This window comes from Micromesistius poutassou (genome assembly GCF_964030765.1).
Source record: "Micromesistius poutassou genome assembly, chromosome: 21".
Taxonomy (NCBI): Eukaryota; Metazoa; Chordata; class Actinopteri; order Gadiformes; family Gadidae; genus Micromesistius; species Micromesistius poutassou.
The window spans coordinates 6,332,058-6,351,137 of NC_140291.1; the positions used below are offsets into that span (position 1 = coordinate 6,332,058).

Genomic DNA, 19,080 nt, shown 5'->3' on the forward strand with positions numbered 1-19,080 from the left:
ACACAACGAGTTGGAAGTACATTTTTTTCTTTTTTGTTTATTCAAGAATATCAGCATTTTGTTGAATATCAGCTTAGTGGTACTGTCTGCCCAGAGCGGAGACGACGACAGACAGGAACTTCTGCCACGCCACCTGGGTATCCACGGTGAAGGCGTTGCCCATCTTGGCGGCGATGACGACAGTCAGGCAGTCGGCCAGCAGCTGCACATGTGAGGGAGGGAGGAGGACGTTTAGTGAGGTTTAGGTTCGTTAAGAAGACTCCGACAGAGCACCGTGAGGTGAGAATAACTGGCGGTGGTTCGTGCATGCTTGTAGGCCTACCCTGAAGTTGTCGGGGTCCACGTGAAGCTTGTCGGAGTGGAGCAGAGACAGCTCAGCGTAGGTGTCCTTGATGTTGTCCATGTTCTTCAGGGCCCGATCCAGACCGTGCAGAATCTTGGTGCCGTGGGCGGCGATCAAGGGGTTGGCCAGGATGGTCTCTGCACTGTACAGGTTACCGTAGGCACCGAAGTACCTCTGGGTCCAGGGGTACACGATCAGACACCTGCAAGAGACCGGGGAATGATGGGTTAATTCAAGTGGTCCAAGTGGAGTCAAAACACTGATGAGTTTGAGTTTCACAATGCATTCTTACCGACACAAGGGTTAGGGTTTGGGTTCAGGTACATACCTGCAGAGAGACTTGCGGCCGATCTCTTCGTAGTTCAAGTTGGCGAAGATGCCATTAATGATGGTGCGCTCTTCATCAGTCCACTCAACCATGGTTGCGGTTTTGTTGTTGTTGCTTCAGTAGGTACCTATAAGATGTAGGACTACATATCATTCGCTCTCCCCCTCCGTTTTTAAGGGGTTCCCACCGCCCGCCCACAACCACGGAACGAACTGCAATAGGCTGGAGATGACGCGCTTCAGATAAACCCATCGATGTCGAAGTTTCTGGACGTTTCGCTGTTCTGCAGGCCCATATATTTAGTTAGTTTGAGAAATGGGTATACATTTCCGAGTTCTACAAACGACACATGGATATGGATTTTGATTGAGGGTACTGCTGCACACCCACTACCTGGCCTTTATATTGGCCCATAAATAATCAAATTACATACACAAGAAGTGCTGCATAAGCAAGCACTAAAGCACAACTGGAGAGAGTAGCTGGTAAATGTAATGTTAGATTTGTATTATTTTTATTTTATTTTTACATGATGATTATAATGATAATTATAATACTTATGTAATGTATTATAATTATAATACCATAATACCGTTATCTTATAGAATTATGATTTGTTTTTGTTTTTTGGTATTTTGCTAAATATTTAACAAAATGAGAAGAAAATTATCGGATTGTCTTTGCACACATATTTAAAACAGAGAATGAATTGGATCAAATGTGTATGTTAAACAAGTCGCATAATTTCTTAAGGAGGATGTCGGATATAACATATTTAACACATAACGATGCAACATTAGCATTGTGCTTGATAATCTTGGGCAGAAAAGGTGGGAGGTGTGCCAGGGATCCACCCTCACTTATCAGAGGGCAGGCTCTATATGTTGCATGTGTCATGCTTAATTTAAAATAATGTAATCGAATAATATTATATTCAATAATATTTAATTTCTTTAACAAATATTAATAATGCCTAACGCATGCAGGCTCACGCATGTTTGTGTATTATTCATACACACACGCACGCACACAAAAACACACACACACACACACACACACACACACACACACACACACACCACAGGAACAGGCCATATTAATGCTTCAATCAACTGTTCTTCAATTTAGGCTACTTGAAAATGAAAAATGTAATTTTCATCTTTGACACAATAAATATGCTACTAAATTGACTTAATGCAGAAACCATATAGCCTACCATATTATATACCATATATATATATATATATATATATATATATATATATATAATATAAATATATACCTTATAGACCTACCATTACATTTACATTTAGGGCTTTTAGCAGTCGCTTTTATCCAAAGCAACTTACAATAAGTACATTTGTCATAAGAAGTGAAACAATATATTGCCGTCGGTACAGTAAAGATGTTCATAGAACCAAGTGCAAGTAGGCTACTAACAATCGCCAGGCTAACCCCATTCCCCGTATACAGCAGTGATAGCTAGCAGATGCTACACAATTAAGTAGGCTACATGCTACACAACATGCATGCACAACACAATTAAGTACATGCTACACAATTAAGTACAATGAATGAATACAACCTGCATTAAGTGTGTTCATTAAGTGCCAGGACGTACAACAAACAATAGTGCAACAGACAAATATAAGGGACTAAATGGCTAGAGTCTAGGTGAACTCTGAACAGGTGGGTTTTGAGTCGTTTGCGGAAGCTGGTGAGCGACTCCCAAGATAGAGAAGGTCCCAAGATAGAGAAGAGTTGTGATTTAGCTGATCGACCTTTTAGTGATGGCGGTACCAGACGTCCAGCTGAGGTAGTTGAGCGGAGGGATCGAGCTGGGGTGTGTTTGTGTGGTTTGACCAAGGCTTGGAGGTAGGCAGGGGCAGTTCCATCGACCGCCTTGTATGCCAGCCAGTACCATCATCTTGAATCTGATGCGGGCCTTACTACAGGGAGCCGGTGGCAGAAGAGGGGAGTCACATGGGATACCATATATATATACATATATATACACACACACACACACACACACACCATATATGCCATATAGGCTACAAAAAAGCTACAATTCTTTTTTAAATTCTTGTCAAACTAATTATGAAACGTTGAGTATTACCCATCTTCTTTGCTAAAAAAAGACCTGAATAGTATTTGTAAGTGCACAGCCTACTTAAACCTTTTTGTTATATTTGACAATTCTCCTTTTTTTTGTTTAATTCTCTTTAAATGACATTCCCTTTAATGTTTGTAACATGGGATTTCTTCCATGGTAAAACACTTGATGGGCCTTGTGTTTGAGTGGTGCTGTATAAAATAGACGTGCCATTAAGGTCATTAAAGGTCACGCAGCTTTTTTTTTTGTATCTGCGGTGGACCACGCGCTGTTATCTGAGGCTGCTCCGGCCCGCCCATATAGGCGTCCGGTCCGCTGCTCTGCTTTGATATCCGCTATGTATCCGATATCCGCGTCCTGGGGCGATTGATTGAAAGAACAAAATTAAAGAGACAATTTTTTTTTTATGATGCATAGAATACAACAATCGTTTGGAAAAGTATTTTGGGAGGTGTGTGGGGAGAGGGGGCCGGGGATATGGCATATTGAATGAGTTAAAACCTAACTTAGTCAATATGAAGCATTTAATAGTAGGCTAGGCTACTGGTTTTAATGAAGTTATCCGACATTTTGCGTTAATATTAATATAATATTATTGTAGAAAAGCCCCCAAAGTTGGGACATACTATGTTTAGTGTGTGATGTTTATAGATGTAGTGTTGGTCAGCTCATATAGGAGCGCCCCCCCTGCTGGTTATGTAGTGTAACTGACGGCGCTTGGCCAGAGAGGTGCGTGCTCCGGTGAGACGGCAGAGTGAGGGATTAGCAGTTAATTAACGTCACGGCAAGTGGTCTGTGCGTGGATGAAAATTGAGTATGTCGGGATATATTGTTGATGTACTGTATTTACGTTGCTGCAGCCATAGTTTATTTCTGTTGTTATGATGTGATCACTGTTTAAGCTAGTTGTAGCATTTAGCTCACCTGCCTCTGATCGAGTGTACGCACGTCACGTGTTATGTTATTGTTATCGCTCCGACTCGTTAGTGTAATGTTTACAGTGAGCGTAACGTAAATATTACCATGTGATGTTGTTTATATGTGTGTTAATATGCTAGTAAGTCAGGTGAAGTGTGTTTCTGGGCCCCGTTTCCCGAAAGCATCGTTAGCCTAACGACGTCGTTAAAACCGTCACGATCATCGCAGAATTTTCGGACCGTTTCCCGAACGGCTACAGGGGTACTCGTAGAGCACTAGGATGCATCGTTACTATAGCCTCAGTGGAGTCACCAACACGTCATCCAATACCACTGAATGTCCAGCTGGCGCTATTTCGCAATACCCCAAAAACAGTGGTTCCCGCATATATATTACTTGTGTTGTCCTCACTGCAGTGTAGCAACTGCAGCTATACAACTAGCTAAACTCTTCCTTATAAATGAAGACGTGAGTCGTAGTAAGCTTTAGTTGCTCTTTACTGTGGCTCTTTTCCTCATTGTACAAGGTCAGAGTGAAAACTGTAACAAGACAAATACGAAAATTACCATTTAGCTCTGTAACAGGTGCTTTCCTCATGTAAATAAATGTAAATAAAATGTTTTTAGCCACAAATATATCGAATGCATTTTTTATGTAAATAGTACTTTTTAACATTAACTTATGAATGTAATTATTAAATTATCAACTTACGACGTTGCCTCTGTGACGTTTACAGTGATACAATCATGCAGTTGAACACAGAAATGTAGCTGTGCAAACTCAGCTAGCCTCAGACTACTAAACCAAAACAAACCTATGACCCAGGAACATTAGGGTGAAAACTGCCCTTCAAAATAAGAGCTCTTTCAAAACAAAAGTCCATTCAGATTTATGCGTGAAAGGCAACACATTACTCGTAGACTACTGTTAGATTTAAACAGCAAAGACAGAGACATGTTAGAAGTCAATACAAATATAATCTATTGCAGCAATTTAAAATTCCAAAAATAAATGTACCGATGAAACGCCACGTCACAAGGTAACCCTATCACAAGGCATAGGCCTATAATAAAATCGAATGATCGTTGCATATTGATCAATGACAGAAGACATAGGCCTACTGTACATGAATCATGCTGAGACCAGCGGGTGTCGGATAATTTCTGCAGGCGTTTTTTGTTGCGATTGTTTGCCATAAAGCACTGTAGGCGTGTTGGTGAGGCTGTGATGAAGTTCACTATTTATTGGACCGTGTCCAGACAGTTACGAACATCCCTGACCTTAGTGGAGTGCACAATCGCCAAGTTGAGAGCATTGTTTCTGCAGTGAACGTAGACTGCTGCGGGAAACTGTGCTGCGATGCGTGCCTTTCCCGCTTACATTGCCCGCATCATCATACCCCTGCCCAACAATATGGGCAGGAATCGATCTAGACCAGCAACAGCAATAGCTGTGTCAATGCCTCTGCGTTTGAATGATAATGAATCAATGGAACGTTGCATTTTTAATGTTGACACTAAAGTTTCTAGAGTGCGCGGCGCGCCAATCACTGAATGAATGAATGAAACCTTCTGCGGAATCAGAGCTCACCCTCTTTGCGGCGCAAAGCATGTTTCAGAAATCAGCACATTTAAATAAATGCTATATTTGTTGTCACACAGACACATGCTATTTTTTATTTTTGTAATGGGTGCGTTCAGGATTGATATAGCATATGTCGGCCTAGACCCTAATCAATTGTGTTTTAATATTTGTAGCCTTCATATTAGTCTATTCTTTTCGTAGGCTACTCTGCTGTTGGCCTTGATGGGGAGATATTTTTTTGCTGCCACAAAATATGGTTTAATCCAACAACATTCCTGCGTCTCCCCCTCCTACCGAGCCCATTTCAGCACCGTGTCAGTAGACAGCTACAATCCTACGACGTCGTAAGAGCAGAGCACGCGCGTTCATGTTAAGAGCAGTTTCGGGAAACGCTAGCCAAAAATTAACGATGCATCGTGAGATCCATCGTTCGATGGATCGTACGAGCATGGATCCATCGTTACCGGGAAACGGGGGGCTGTGATAGTGGTAATCAGCGCCGTCGTATAGGGGGGAAAGGTTATGACAATTATAAGGGCCCACACACAGCCTCTATGAAAAAATGATTATGCATACACTGAACTAATATATATTCATATGAATGAATCCGAATTAAAACAAAGCCACAAATCATACAATATTCTAATTTTAATAATTTCAAAAATCCCCTTGGCCCCTTCTTAAAAAATGGTTTGGTCCACACCGCGGTTCGTTCTTCCCAGGGACGTGCACAGGAGTCTTGAGGGGCAGGTGCCGAATTGTTGACGGGGGGGGGGGGGGGGGTTGGATTGCGGACGAGCGCTATTGTTAACGGGGGGTTGGATCGCGGACGAGCGCTATTGCGGGCGCGATTGTTGACGGGGGGCGTTCGATCGCGGACGAGCACTTTTGCGGGCGCGATTGTTGAAGAACACTCAGAGGGCACTTTTTAATACGAGGCAAAAAGGGCAGGGGCTCAAGCACCCCTAGGGCCCTATGTGTGCACGTGCCTGGGTCTTCCCATGGTTCTTCCTCATCGGAAGTGAGTGAGCGATGAGACTTACAGTGAACAAACAATCACATTTAAACTTTAATTGAGATTAGATGAGGCTTGTTGTTGTTTTTGATATTTGTTTTACAACAACGTATTCCATGTGCTCTTTGTTTCACTTGCACATTTAAGTTAAATGCTACATATTTACCTGTGGACTATCTTGAGCCAGGACACTTTGTTTTTTGCATATCAGTGCTTGATTGTTAAATACAATAAAATACCCACACCTATTTGTTGAGTGGTTAATTGAAAATGTATTTGCAATCAGAGGTGTAATGACGTGTTGCAAATCAGGGAAATGAGAATAAGACAATTAATATTACATAATTTACATAATAATACTCTGACTTGTTAAGTCGTTAAATGTAAAAAAGGAAACAAATTGGGTGTATTACACCAGGCACCGTCAAGAACACTGAAAAACAAGAACATTTAAGGTGGCAATGAATGGGGTAGAGGGGCCCACACCAATATTCCTTCAGGGGGCCCAGAATTCCTAGCAACTGCCCTGGTGGTAATTAGAGGCAAATGGAGATGTAGTAATTTCAGTACTCTTTTATTATGTTTATTAGAGATTAATAGCTTTATTCCTTTATTCATGTGTATTTGTTATTGTTCTTTTGATATAGAAAACCACATGACCTCATTGCCAGCAAAGAGTATTAAACCACCTGCACTATCCATCACCTGCTTCTTCATTTTGGACCCTCTGAAAGTTAATTGGCCTTAAGTTGGTGTTCTGGCCGGCACCCCGGTATGAACTCAGTGATAGCCCCTGAACTAACGCCAGATACAGTATACTCCCAGTGTCTTCACTACAATTATAATAGATAATGTATATAATATATAGCCTACTAATAATTATATGTGTGTTTCGTATATCGTAAAGTTTGACTGTTGGCACTCCTTCACACACACTGTTTCCGGTACTGGCGGGATTACTGGGATTAGCAGCACTGGTGATCTTCACCTTTCACACGTGCAGCTTCGTGCTTGGAAAAGCCCTTTCGTACATGGCTTGTTAGATAAACGCAATGATTGGAGCAAATAAAAGTCCAGGGAATTAATTGTTGTTTCACAGTATACTATATCTGTATCTATCTGTTTTAAAGTTGGTTGTCTTGTATTGTGTCATAACCATGTTGTTGATTCAATGTTTTGTAGTGATGCCCACTGGCCACCACACAGGTTGAAATTGTTCTGTCTGTGCACCAAGACCAAAGCAATCAAGCTAACTTCAATCGGGACGGTGTGTCCAGTGTTGCATCCAGTTTATTGCTTTCAGCCGTTGATCCTGTGCCCCTGCAGAGTTTATTATCCACATCAGACACTTGGCACCCAGTCATGGGTGTGCCCTTGTCAGCCAACTGATTCACCCAGTGAACTGCTTGTTGAACTGTTCACTGCCCTCAGGATCCATCAATGCATAGAAAAACAGCCGATGGGTGCACCTTAAAGGTGACATATTATACCACCAGGTGTGTGAGTGATTAGCCTAGCCGTTTCAAGCCGTTTTGAAAATCTGCCTCTTCCAACATAACAAGTGAGTGTGTCCACCTAGATGTATGGCGGATAGATGAGCAATGTTTTCTACAGTCCACTGGGTAGGCTAGTAGACTGATCTATCCAGCAGACATTTAGGTGGACACGCCCACTTGTGATGTCAGAAATTGGCAGATTTTCAAAATGTCACCTTTAAACACCCTAAAAACTTGAGCGTCTTGTATGTGATAAAGACAGACAGACAACTCTAGGTGGGTCTCGGATGCCCATAACGTCACACAGAGTGGACATTTATCCTGCCTTACTTGTTGGGCTGTGGGACTTACAGAAGGACACTTGTGAGGGTGTGTGTATTAACAAGCAGTTTTTTTGCGCATGTTTTTTTTTTACCTACGCGCATGTCCAAAAAAAACCTAAAAAGAAAAAAAACATGCGGGCGCAAGTAAAAAACAAACAAACATGCGCACAGGTCAAAAAAAAACATGCCCGCAGGTCAATTTTTTTAAATTCATTTTTAATTTATAAAATTTAATTTATTCACAGAAACCACAGTGAATCCTGTGTTTCTGTGCCCCGCTGTGTTGTCGACAGCACAGAGCTCCGGTACCGTTACAGGACAGCGGTGGTTTCTTTCAGCTTGTATTTATTGTAGGCCTATTCTAATTTTAGCGAAAACGCACATAACATTAGCTTGAAAGAAAAAAAAACTGTTTAAGGATGCTTATCTTTGCGTGAATTTTGGGGTGACTCGTCTGCCAATGACTTCAAGTTGGTTGTGTTTTAACCGGTGATTGTTGCGCCAAACTGTTTACAAAGGGACACTTGCTTGTGACGCAGCAAGCGCCTGCTAGTTGACCTGCCGGGCGGGACGATCAGTACTTCCCCACATAAAGAGCTTAGTTCTGATTGGATCGCTTCCCAAATCGTCCCGCTTACATTTTCGTCTCGTTTTTATTCGTTAACGAAAGTGTCAAGAGATTTCGTCGTAGTTTTTCATCCTAAATTGATTCTTATTTAGTTATCGTCTCGTTTTCGTCAGACTGTAGACTTTGATTTTTTTGACTGTAGATTTTGTTTAAAAAACGGCGAATTTCGCCGAAAGGTGACTAGTTTGCATGCCTGGTTTTTATTTGAAAATAATGTGTGCATGTGTTTGTGTATGTGCGTGTGTATATTTTGTGTATATATTGTGTGTGTGTGTGTGTGTGTGTGTGTGTGTGTGTGTGTGTGTGTGTGTGTGTGTGTGTGTGTGTGTGTGTGTGTGTGTGTGTGTGTGTGTGTGTGTGTGTGTGTGCATATGTGAGCAGATATGAGTACATAACTATATCTATATATACATGTAGGTATACACTTGTGTGTGGTGAATCTGTTACCCGGCCAAGACGTTGATGATGACGGTGCAGCCCACCAGGAAGGGGGCCAGGGGGGTCTTGGTCTTGGGGTTGACCGCCACCAGCAGCACCACCATGGTGATCAGGCAGGTCATGGCCATCTCCCCGAAGATGGCGCCCGGCAGCTGCGCCTCCGTCTTCAGGATGTCGAAGGCGGCGCCCGTGGCGTTGAGGTAGCGGTCGGCCGGGACCATGAGCTGTGAGGCACCGGGGCGTTGAGGATGGGAGGAGCATAGGATGAGCTGCCTTTGACGTCATGTTAGTCTCTCTACTGTCTACTGTCCAAAGACAAGAAGGGTGATGATTGTGAACTGATGAAAATAAAAATGATAATAATGTTTAATATTCTTATAAATATTAGAAGTAGTAGTAACAGTAGTAATATTATTATTTGTAGTAGTAGTAGTAGTAGTAGTGTTTTAATTGTTTTACACTTTTACACTTACTACATGTTTATGATGGCAGTTTTACTGATTTTGCCAGCCCTGTGTATGGGCAAATCAAATAACCCCTAGGGACAAATACAGTTATATTCTATTTAATAATATTCTGGTATTTGTATCAAACGTTTGTATATCATGGATTGTCTTCCTATATGCACTGTCTGAAATGCTGGAAATGCTTGGAGGCTGACCTTTGACATGCCGGCTCCCAGTATTCCTCCAATAACCTGACTGGCGAGGTAGGGCCCGACCATCACCAGCTCCATGCCTCCACACAGGTAGATGGCAATGGTGAAGGGAGGGTTGAAGTGAGAGCCACTGGAGGAGATACAGCACAGCAATGTCAATAGACACGAGGAGGACTGGAGTTATAGATCCATATATCTATGGCTTAACAGGACTCAGGATATTTTATAAATTCAATTAAATTAAGTTAAATTGCTGCGCTTTTATCCAGTTAGCCTACCTTAGAAACAACACATAGGCCTACAGTGGCTCCGAGATTAAGCAATAATTAAATCGTTAAATCACCTGATTTACCTGTTATCCATGACGGCCACCATGATAGCCACGGCCAGAGCGGGCTGCAGCCTCCCGGCCGCCGGCACGTTCTCGATGACCGACGTGCAGCCGATGAACACGAAGAGTATGGTGCCTATCAGCTCGGCCAGGCACGGCTGGCCGAGCATGTTCTCGTAGCGGTTGGGGGATCGCCGCCGCCCTTCCCTTGTCCATCAGGCTGGCCTCTGTCCAGTGGCGGTTCTACATTGAATTACGCCCCGGGCGAGACCCACCCCCTCCGAAGTTGTTGACGGGGGCGATTACGGGCTGGCGGGGTTGTTGACGGGGGGGTTGTTGATGCCTTTTTCACCGCTGATTGGTTAGAAGGCCTCTCCTCCGATTGGTTATTTGATTTAGTGGCTGTCGGTTAGTCTACCACCAACAGTAGTAAACAAACTCGATCCAACAGTGATAATAAGTGCGTTCCGTCAGAATTGATTTTCCCATTTTCGTAGCCTGTTTAGCTAGTCAGCTGTTTTGTGATGAGAGAGAGAAGCAAGTGCTAGTGATGGTGGTGTTTGTTTTTTTAGTTAAGTAGATGAAACTAAAAACAGTTGCAATTCGATGAGCAGAGGTTAAACACCAGTGTTTAAAAACAGAAGCAGATACATATGTTAAACATTACTAGTAATTAATGTGTGTGTGAGTGTAAGGTAGGTAGGTAAGTAAGTAAGTGTAAAGTGTAAGGTGACTAAGGCTTCAGAACAGCCAAGGCGGTGGTTGTAGTGATGTTTGATGGTCACATCACATGCAACAATAACCCCTCCTGAATATGAGTATCACTAGATCTATAAAATATGGAAAGGAAACATGAGCATGTAACATGGATGTAAACAGTATGTAATGTTAATCTCTAAATTATTGTTCTGTTATGTGTAATAGCCAACCTGGACTTCCTGTTCTGACTGGCTTTGCTTTTTCAACACCAGGTAGAGCCCAGCAGGACAGTGTGTGTTTCTCTTAGTGTAATCCGTCTGCCTTGTGTTGTGTTGGCATCTCATATCAACCTTTGAACATAGAAATGCTTCATTAAAGCTATTCATTAAAGACTATTTAAATAATTACAAAAACAAGAAACATGACTATCAGGGATGCAAACAGCGCGCTTTTCGGCGGCTGCCGCTTTTTTCACGGCTGTTTGGGTGACTTGTGTGAATCGTGTAGATCTGATGAGTTTTTTTTTTTTTTTTGGGGGGGGGGGGGGGGGGGGGGGTCTGGGAGGGTCTGAGGGTCTGATTATAAATTCATCAACAGTAATTCTGTATTGCATCTACCAAATAAGTAAATGCATAGATACAGTCTATGAGAAAACAGTAAATCAGAACGCTGCGCAGTGCGCACGCGAAGCCAGTTGTCGTCTGAGACATGTTGCAAAACAGGAGAATGCAGCCAGACGCAAAGCCCTGGAGACATTGGCAAGGAAGAAGAAAAAACTAGGGGTGCACCGAAATTTCGGCCACCGAAAATTTTCGGCCTTTTTTCGGCCGAAACACTTTTATCACCGAAACAACACGGCCGAAACAGGAAATTGTAAGGACGCAAACAAAAACCGCGGCCAGCACACGCTTGTCTGGATAAGCGCCTCTGCGCCATAGATCATCAGTGAAACAAATGACACCTCTAGCTAAATGTAGTAATCTAGAGAACCAGCTACAACCTTGTTTTCATCCAAACGAGCCGTCCTTAGCGACGGCTCGCTATGAGACAGCTTCTATGAGCTGTCGGCTATCAACCGCGAGTTTAGGGACCGTCCGCAAAGTGCTGACAGCTTCTATGAGCTGTCGGCTATCATCCGCGAGCTTAGGGACCGTCTGCAAAGTGCAAAATGGAAAACGGCGTTGTTGTTTTTTCAGTGCTAAATAAATATTTTTATACTTTTAATAATTGTAATTGATTTATTCTTTGAATTGCAATGCCTTGATTTTAGTGAGGTTAGTACACAGTCATAGCTATAAATGCAATGGTAGGCCTACTAATAATTGGCATAATAATTTATTTTGGTGTTTCGGTTTTCGGTTTTCGGCCTTGGTTTCCTCATTTTCGGTTTTCGGTTTCGGCCAAGAATTTTCATTTCGGTGCATCCCTAGAAAAAACTGTAGAAAGAGCTAGACGTGTATATTGGGACTTACAGCAAGTCTACCAAGTTCTGTTTTGAAATTAAAAAATGAAATTTAATTTTCCAAATTAGTGTCAGTGTTCTTTACTTTAAATTCCAAATGACTGTTAGTGTATTTTCATTTTAAGAATTTCTGTTTGCACTAGGGTGGGCCGGGGATGGCAGAGGTTGATGGAAATGTCATTATTTGATATTTGCTGCGGGGGCGCGGGCTTCGAAAATCTCTCTATTTTTTGACCATAGGTCTGTTTGCATCCCTGGACTATTGTAACTCTTACTCAATAGCTGTTGCGCCGAACTGTATCCTCAGTAATAGGATAAGTTTTTTCTACTGTTAAGGTCACTCTTGATGACCGTTGGAAGTCCTCCAGCCATGTCTCTGCCTCCTCTCTGGTGGAGAGTTGGAGCTTTAAAGAGGCTGTGAAACCGCTCTCCAGTGGGGTGTATCTGCAAAGGAAATTGCAGTGCCCCTCAGGCAGAAGCTGCTGTTTAAATAAATTCAATATAATGTTAGTAAATCAACCATATTATTTCAAAAGGCAAGCTTAAAATTGACTCTTTATTTGCATTGTAATAGAAAAAAGTACAGATCATTAATAAAGGTAGAGATTAGAACCTATCAACACAACGAACAACGCACCCTAACTGTAAGCCTAAACTTAACCATTGAATAGGCTACCTGTCATACCTGTGGCAAAACCATTTGTTACTGGAGCTGCTCCCTATCGTTGACTTATTCCTAATCCTAACCTCAAGGTGATCCGGTATGATGGTCTCCAACTCCTTTGCACAAATATGATATATGACCACTTAACTGTTATGGCTGCACACACACACACACACACACACACACACACACACACACACACACACACACACACACACACACACACACACACACACATTAATTACTAGTAATGTTTAACGTATGTATCTGCTTCTGTTTTTAAACACTGGTGTGTTTATCCTCTGCTCATCGAATTGCAACTGTTTTTAGTTTTATCTACTTATTTTAAAAAAAACAAAAAAAACACCACCATCACTAGCACTTCCTTCTCTCTCTCATCACAAAGGTCCCCCAAACAGCTATGCTAAACAGGCTATGAAAATGTGAAAATCAATTCTGACGGAACGCACTTATCACTGTATCACTTATCAGAGCCCTTCTAACCAATCAGCAGCGAAAAAGGCGGTACCTTCCCCTACCATCCTACGGAAAAAAAGATTCGCCCCCGGGCGGCTGCCCGGTTCGCCCGTACCTAAATCCGCCAGAAGTCCTCCAGCCCCATGGCTTACTGTGCTAGTGCTGGTGATTCACCTCAGCGGTTTAGTTGTATGGTTGCCTGGTTCTTTGCCTGTTTTTATTTTTTTGTTTGATTGGTTTGTTTGCAAAGAATCGAGCACTATTAAGCATCAAAACCGTTGTGGGGACCAAGTTGACATAGGCCCGGCCAGGGTCGTATAACGGCAGCGCTGAGCGTGTCGAACCACGGACCACAGCCGCTTACAGACCCGTTGCATGGGACTCATCCCCACAGCAGTAACAAAGGACACAACGAGTTGGAAGTACATTTCTTTCTTTTTTGTTTATTCAAGAACATCAGCATTTTGTTGAATATCAGCTTAGTGGTACTGTCTGCCCAGAGCGGAGACGACGACAGACAGGAACTTCGTCCACGCCGCCTGGGTATCCACGTTGAAGGCGTTGCCCATCTTGGCGGCGATGACGACAGTCATGCAGTTGGCCAGCAGCTGCACATGCGAGGGAGGGAGGAGGACGTTTAGTGAGGTTTAGGTTCGTTAAGAAGACTCCGACAGAGCACCGTGAGGTAAGAATAACTGGCGGTGGTTCGTGCATGCTTGTACCCTGAAGTTGTCGGGGTCCACGTGCAGCTTGTCAGAGTGGAGCAGAGACAGCTCAGCGTAGGTGTTCTTGATGTCGTCCATGTTCTTCAGGGCCCGATCCAGACCGTGCAGAATCTTGGTGCCGTGGGCGGCGATCAAGGGGTTGGCCAGGATGGTCTCTGCGTTGTACAGGTTGCCGTAGGCACCGAAGTACCTCTGGGTCCAGGGGTACACGATCAGACACCTGCAAGAGACCGGGGAATGATGGGTTAATTCAAGTGGTCCAAGTGGAGTCAAAACACTGATGAGTTTGAGTTTCACAATGCATTCTTACCGACACAAGGGTTAGGATTTGGGTTCAGGTACATACCTGCAGAGAGACTTGCGGCCGATCTCTTCGTAGTCCAAGTTGGCGAAGATGCCATTAATGATGGTGCGCTCTTCATCAGTCCACTCAACCATGGTTGCGGTTTTGTTGTTGTTGCTTCAGTAGGTATAAGATGTAGGACTACATATCATTCGCTCTCCCCCTCGGTTTTTAAGGGGTTCACACCGCCCACCCACAACCACGGAACGAACTGCAATAGGCTGGAGATGACGCGCTTCAGATAAACCCATCGATGTGGAAGTTTCTGGACGTTTCGCTGTTCTGCATGCCCATACATTTAGTTAGTTAGTTTGAGAAATGGGTAGCCTATATATTTCCGAGTTCTACAAACGACACATGGATATGGATTTTGATTGAGGGTACTGCTGCACACCCACTACCTGGCCTTTATATAGGCCCATAAATAATACTGCTGTCATAAGCAAGCACTAAAGCACGACTGGAGAGAGTAGCTGCAGCTACTCTCTCCAGTCGTGCAGTAGAGCTGGTAAATGTAATGTTAGATTTGTATTATTTTTATTTTATTTTTACATGATGATTATAATGATAATTATAATACTTGTTATGTATTATAATTATAATACCATAATACCGTTATCTTATAGAATTATGATTTGTTATTTTTTTTGGTATTTTGCTAAATATTAAACAAAATGAGAAGAAAATCATCGGATTGTCTTTGCACACATATTTAAAACAGAGAATGAATTGGATCAAATGTGTATGTTAAACAAGTCGCATCATTTCTTAAGGAGGATGTCGGATATAACATATATTTAACACATAACGATGCAACATTAGCGTTGCTAATAGGTGCTTGATAATCTTGGGCAGAAAAGGTGGGAGGTGTGCCAGGAATCCACCCTCACTTATCAGAGGGCAGGCTCTATATGTTTCATGCTTAATTTAAAATAATGTAATAGAATAATATTATATTCAATAATATTTAATTTCTTTAACAAATATTAATAACGCCTATGCAGCAGGCCGCATAGGCATATGCATGCAGGCTCACGCATGTTTGTGTATTATTCATACACACACGCACGCACGCACACAAAAACACACACACACACACACACACACACACACACACACACACACACACACACACACACACACACACACACACACACACACACACACACACACACACACACACACACACAGACGCACACACCACAGGAACTGGCCATATTAATGCAATCAACTGTTCTTCAATTTAGGCTACTTGAAAATGAAAAATGTAATTTTCATCTTTGACACAATAAATATGCTACTAAATTGACTTAATGCAGAAACCATATAGCCTACCATATTATATACCATATATATATATATATATATATATATATATATATATATATATACCTTATAGGCCTACCATTACATTTACATTTATGGCTTTTAGCAGTCGCTTTTATCCAAAGCGACTTACAATAAGTAAATTTGTCATAAGAAGTGAAACAATATATCGCCGTCGGTACAGTAAAGATGTTCATAGAACCAAGTGCAAGTAGGCAATCGCCAGGCTAACCCCATTCCCCGTATACAGCAGTGATAGCTAGCAGATGCTACACAATTAAGTAGGCTACATGCTACACAACATGCATGCACAACACAATTAAGTACATGCTACACAATTAAGTACAATGAATGAATACAACCTGCATTAAGTGCGTTCATTAAGTGCCAGGACGTACAACAAACAATAGTGCAACAGACAAATAAGGGACTAAATGGCTATGTCGAGTCTAGGTGAACTCTGAACAGGTGGGTTTTGAGTCGTTTGCGGAAGCTGGTGAGCGACTCCCAAGATAGAGAAGGCCCCAAGATAGAGAAGAGTTGTGATTTAGCTGATCGACCTTTTAGTGATGGCGGTACCAGACGTCCAGCTAAGGTAGTTCAGCGGAGGGATCGAGCTGGGGTGTGTGCGTGGTTTGACCAAGGCTTGGAGGTAGGCAGGGGCAGTTCCATCGACCGCCTTGTATGCCTGTACCATCACCTTGAATCTGATGCGGGTCTTACTACAGGGAGCCGGTGGCGGAAGAGGGGAGTCACATGGGATACCATATATATATATATATATATATATATATATATATATACACACACACACACACACACACACACACACACACACACCATATATGCCATATATAGGCTACAAAAAAGCGAATTATTTTTTTAATTCTTGTTAAACAAATTATGAAACGTTGAGTATTACCCATCTTCTTTGCTAAAAAAAGGACCTGAATAGTATTTGTAAGTGCACGGCCTACTTAAACCTTTTTGTTATATTTGACAATTCTCCTTTTTTTGTTTAATTCTCTTTAAATGACATTCCCTTTAATGTTTGTAACATGGGATTTCTTCCATGGTAAAACACTTGATGGGCCTTGTGTTTGAGTGGTGCTGTATAAAATAGACGTGCCATTAAGGTCATTAAAGGTCACGCAGCTTTTTTTTTTGTATCTGCGGTGGACCACGCGCTGTTATCTGAGGCTGCTCCGGCCCGCCCATATAGGCGTCCGGTCCGCTGCTCTGCTTTGATATCCGCTATGTATCCGATATCCGCGTCCTGGGGCGATTGATTGAAAGAACAAAATTAAAGAGACTATTTTTTTTTATGATGCATAAAATACAACAATCTATACAACAATCGTTTGGAAAAGTATTTTGGGAGGTGTGTGGGGGGAGGGGGCCGGGGATATGGCATATTGAATGAGTTAAAACCTAACAGTCAATATGAAGCATTTAATAGTAGGCTAGGCAACTGGTTTTAATGAAGTTATCCGACATTTTGCGTTAATATTAATATAATACTATTGTAGAAAAGCCCCCAAAGTTGGGACATACTATGTTTAGTGTGTGATGTTTATAGATGTAGTGTTGGTCAGCTCATATGCAGCCCCCCCTGCTGGTTATGACTTGCTGTCTCCCTCTGATTTTAATTCAACCATCGTGGTTAAAATGTCCTCATATTGATCAATGACAGAAGACATACTGTACATGAATCATGCTGAGAGGTGTCGGATAATTTCTGCAGGCGTTTTTTGTTGCGATTGTTTGCCATAAAGCACTGTAGGCGCGTCGGTAAGGCTGTGATGAAGTTCACTATTTATTGGACCGTGTCTAGACAGTTACGAACATCCCTGACCTTAGTGGAGTGCACAATCGCCAAGTTGAGAGCGAGTAGACTGCTGCGGGAAACTGTGCTGTGAATCGATGCGTGCCATTCCCGCTTACATTGCCCGCATCATCATACCCCTGCCCAACAATATGGGCAGGAATCGATCTAGACCAGCAACAGCAATAGCCGTGTCAATGCCTCTGCGTTTGAATGAAAATGAATGAATGGAACGTTGCATTTTTAATGTTGACACCAAAGTTTCTAGAGAGTGCGCGGCGCGTCAATCACTGAATGAATGAATGAAACGGATTGCAGGAATCAGAGAAAGTCTGCCCTCTTTGCGGCGCAAAGCATGTTTCAGAAATCAGCACATTTAAATAAATGCTATAGGCCTAGTTGTCACACAGACACATGCTATTTTTCATTTTTGTAATATGGAATTATTTCAGGGGAGAAAATGCCGTGAAACAATGTACGCACGGTGCGTTCGGGATTAGGACTGATATAGCATATGTCGGCCTAGACCAAATCAATTGTGTTTTAATATTTGTAGCATTCATATTAGTCTATTCTTTTCGTAGGCTACTCTGATGTTGGCCTTGATGGGGAGATATTTTTTTGCTGCCACAAAATAGTTTAATCCAACAACATTCCTGCGTCTCCCCCTCATACGGAGCCCATTTCAGCACCGTGTCAGTAGACAGCTACAATCCTACGACGTCGTAAGAGCAGAGCACGCGCGTTCATGTTAAGATGAGTTTAGGGAAACGCTCCCCGAAAATTAACGATGCATCGTGAGATCCATCGTACGATGGATCGTACGAGCATGGATCCATCGTTATCCATCGTTAGTTTTCAGACCGTTTCCCGAAAGCATCGTTTTAACGACGTCGTAAAAACCGTCGTAGCTAACGACGGCTACAGTGGGGTGTTCCAAGAACGGAGATTTAACAAACAGAGTTAACGCTGAACTCTAGGTTGATTGATCCTGTCATGGGCGTCAGTTTGGTTTGAAATGTGCTGGGGACAGAGACGCATTCGAAAGTGCATTTTCAGAAGTGCTGGGTACAATGAGGATGCAATCTTTTTTTTCTCTTTAATGCAGGTAATTAAAGGTTCTGAAAGACGGCATATCCATGTAGCTTAGTAATGAATAAAAGGGTGTCATCCCTATGTTCCCCGGGTCCTATGTTACCCGCTTTGTATGTGACCGGGGAGCGAATGTGTTTTTCGTAGGTGGAATCCGGAAGAATCATGAATATTAGGGTTATGGTGAGGGTTACGGTTATGGTTAGGAGTCAGCGTGTGAGTTTGCCTGACAGGCTGCCTGTCCGATCCTAGTGCTTGAGGCGGAACCTTTTCCGGATACCGCCTACGA

At 42.5% G+C, this 19,080-nt stretch overlaps 3 protein-coding genes across 3 annotated transcripts; all 3 read right to left on the minus strand.

Annotated features, from left to right (window-relative positions):
* Nucleotides 1-17: 17 nt before the first annotated feature.
* LOC311367077 (hemoglobin subunit beta-like) lies at nucleotides 18-908 on the minus strand. Its single transcript, XM_084485906.1, has 3 exons — nucleotides 672-908; nucleotides 323-545; nucleotides 18-202 (listed from the first exon to the last, which is right to left on the minus strand). Exons 1-3 carry the CDS (start codon nucleotides 761-763, stop codon nucleotides 74-76), a joined length of 444 nt encoding a protein of 147 aa, XP_084342032.1. The 5' UTR covers nucleotides 764-908; the 3' UTR covers nucleotides 18-73.
* Nucleotides 909-1,899: 991 nt separating this feature from the next.
* On the minus strand, nucleotides 1,900-10,457 carry LOC311367076 (aquaporin-8-like). The gene is made up of 4 exons (XM_084485905.1): nucleotides 10,200-10,457; nucleotides 9,851-9,977; nucleotides 9,199-9,413; nucleotides 1,900-2,620 (listed from the first exon to the last, which is right to left on the minus strand). The coding sequence occupies exons 1-4, from the start codon at nucleotides 10,346-10,348 to the stop codon at nucleotides 2,440-2,442; spliced, it is 672 nt and encodes a 223-aa protein (XP_084342031.1). The 5' UTR covers nucleotides 10,349-10,457; the 3' UTR covers nucleotides 1,900-2,439.
* A 3,446-nt stretch (nucleotides 10,458-13,903) lies between these two features.
* On the minus strand, nucleotides 13,904-14,709 carry LOC311367090 (hemoglobin subunit beta-2-like). The gene is made up of 3 exons (XM_084485919.1): nucleotides 14,552-14,709; nucleotides 14,203-14,425; nucleotides 13,904-14,088 (listed from the first exon to the last, which is right to left on the minus strand). The coding sequence occupies exons 1-3, from the start codon at nucleotides 14,641-14,643 to the stop codon at nucleotides 13,960-13,962; spliced, it is 444 nt and encodes a 147-aa protein (XP_084342045.1). The 5' UTR covers nucleotides 14,644-14,709; the 3' UTR covers nucleotides 13,904-13,959.
* Between the last annotated feature and the right edge of the window lie 4,371 nt (nucleotides 14,710-19,080).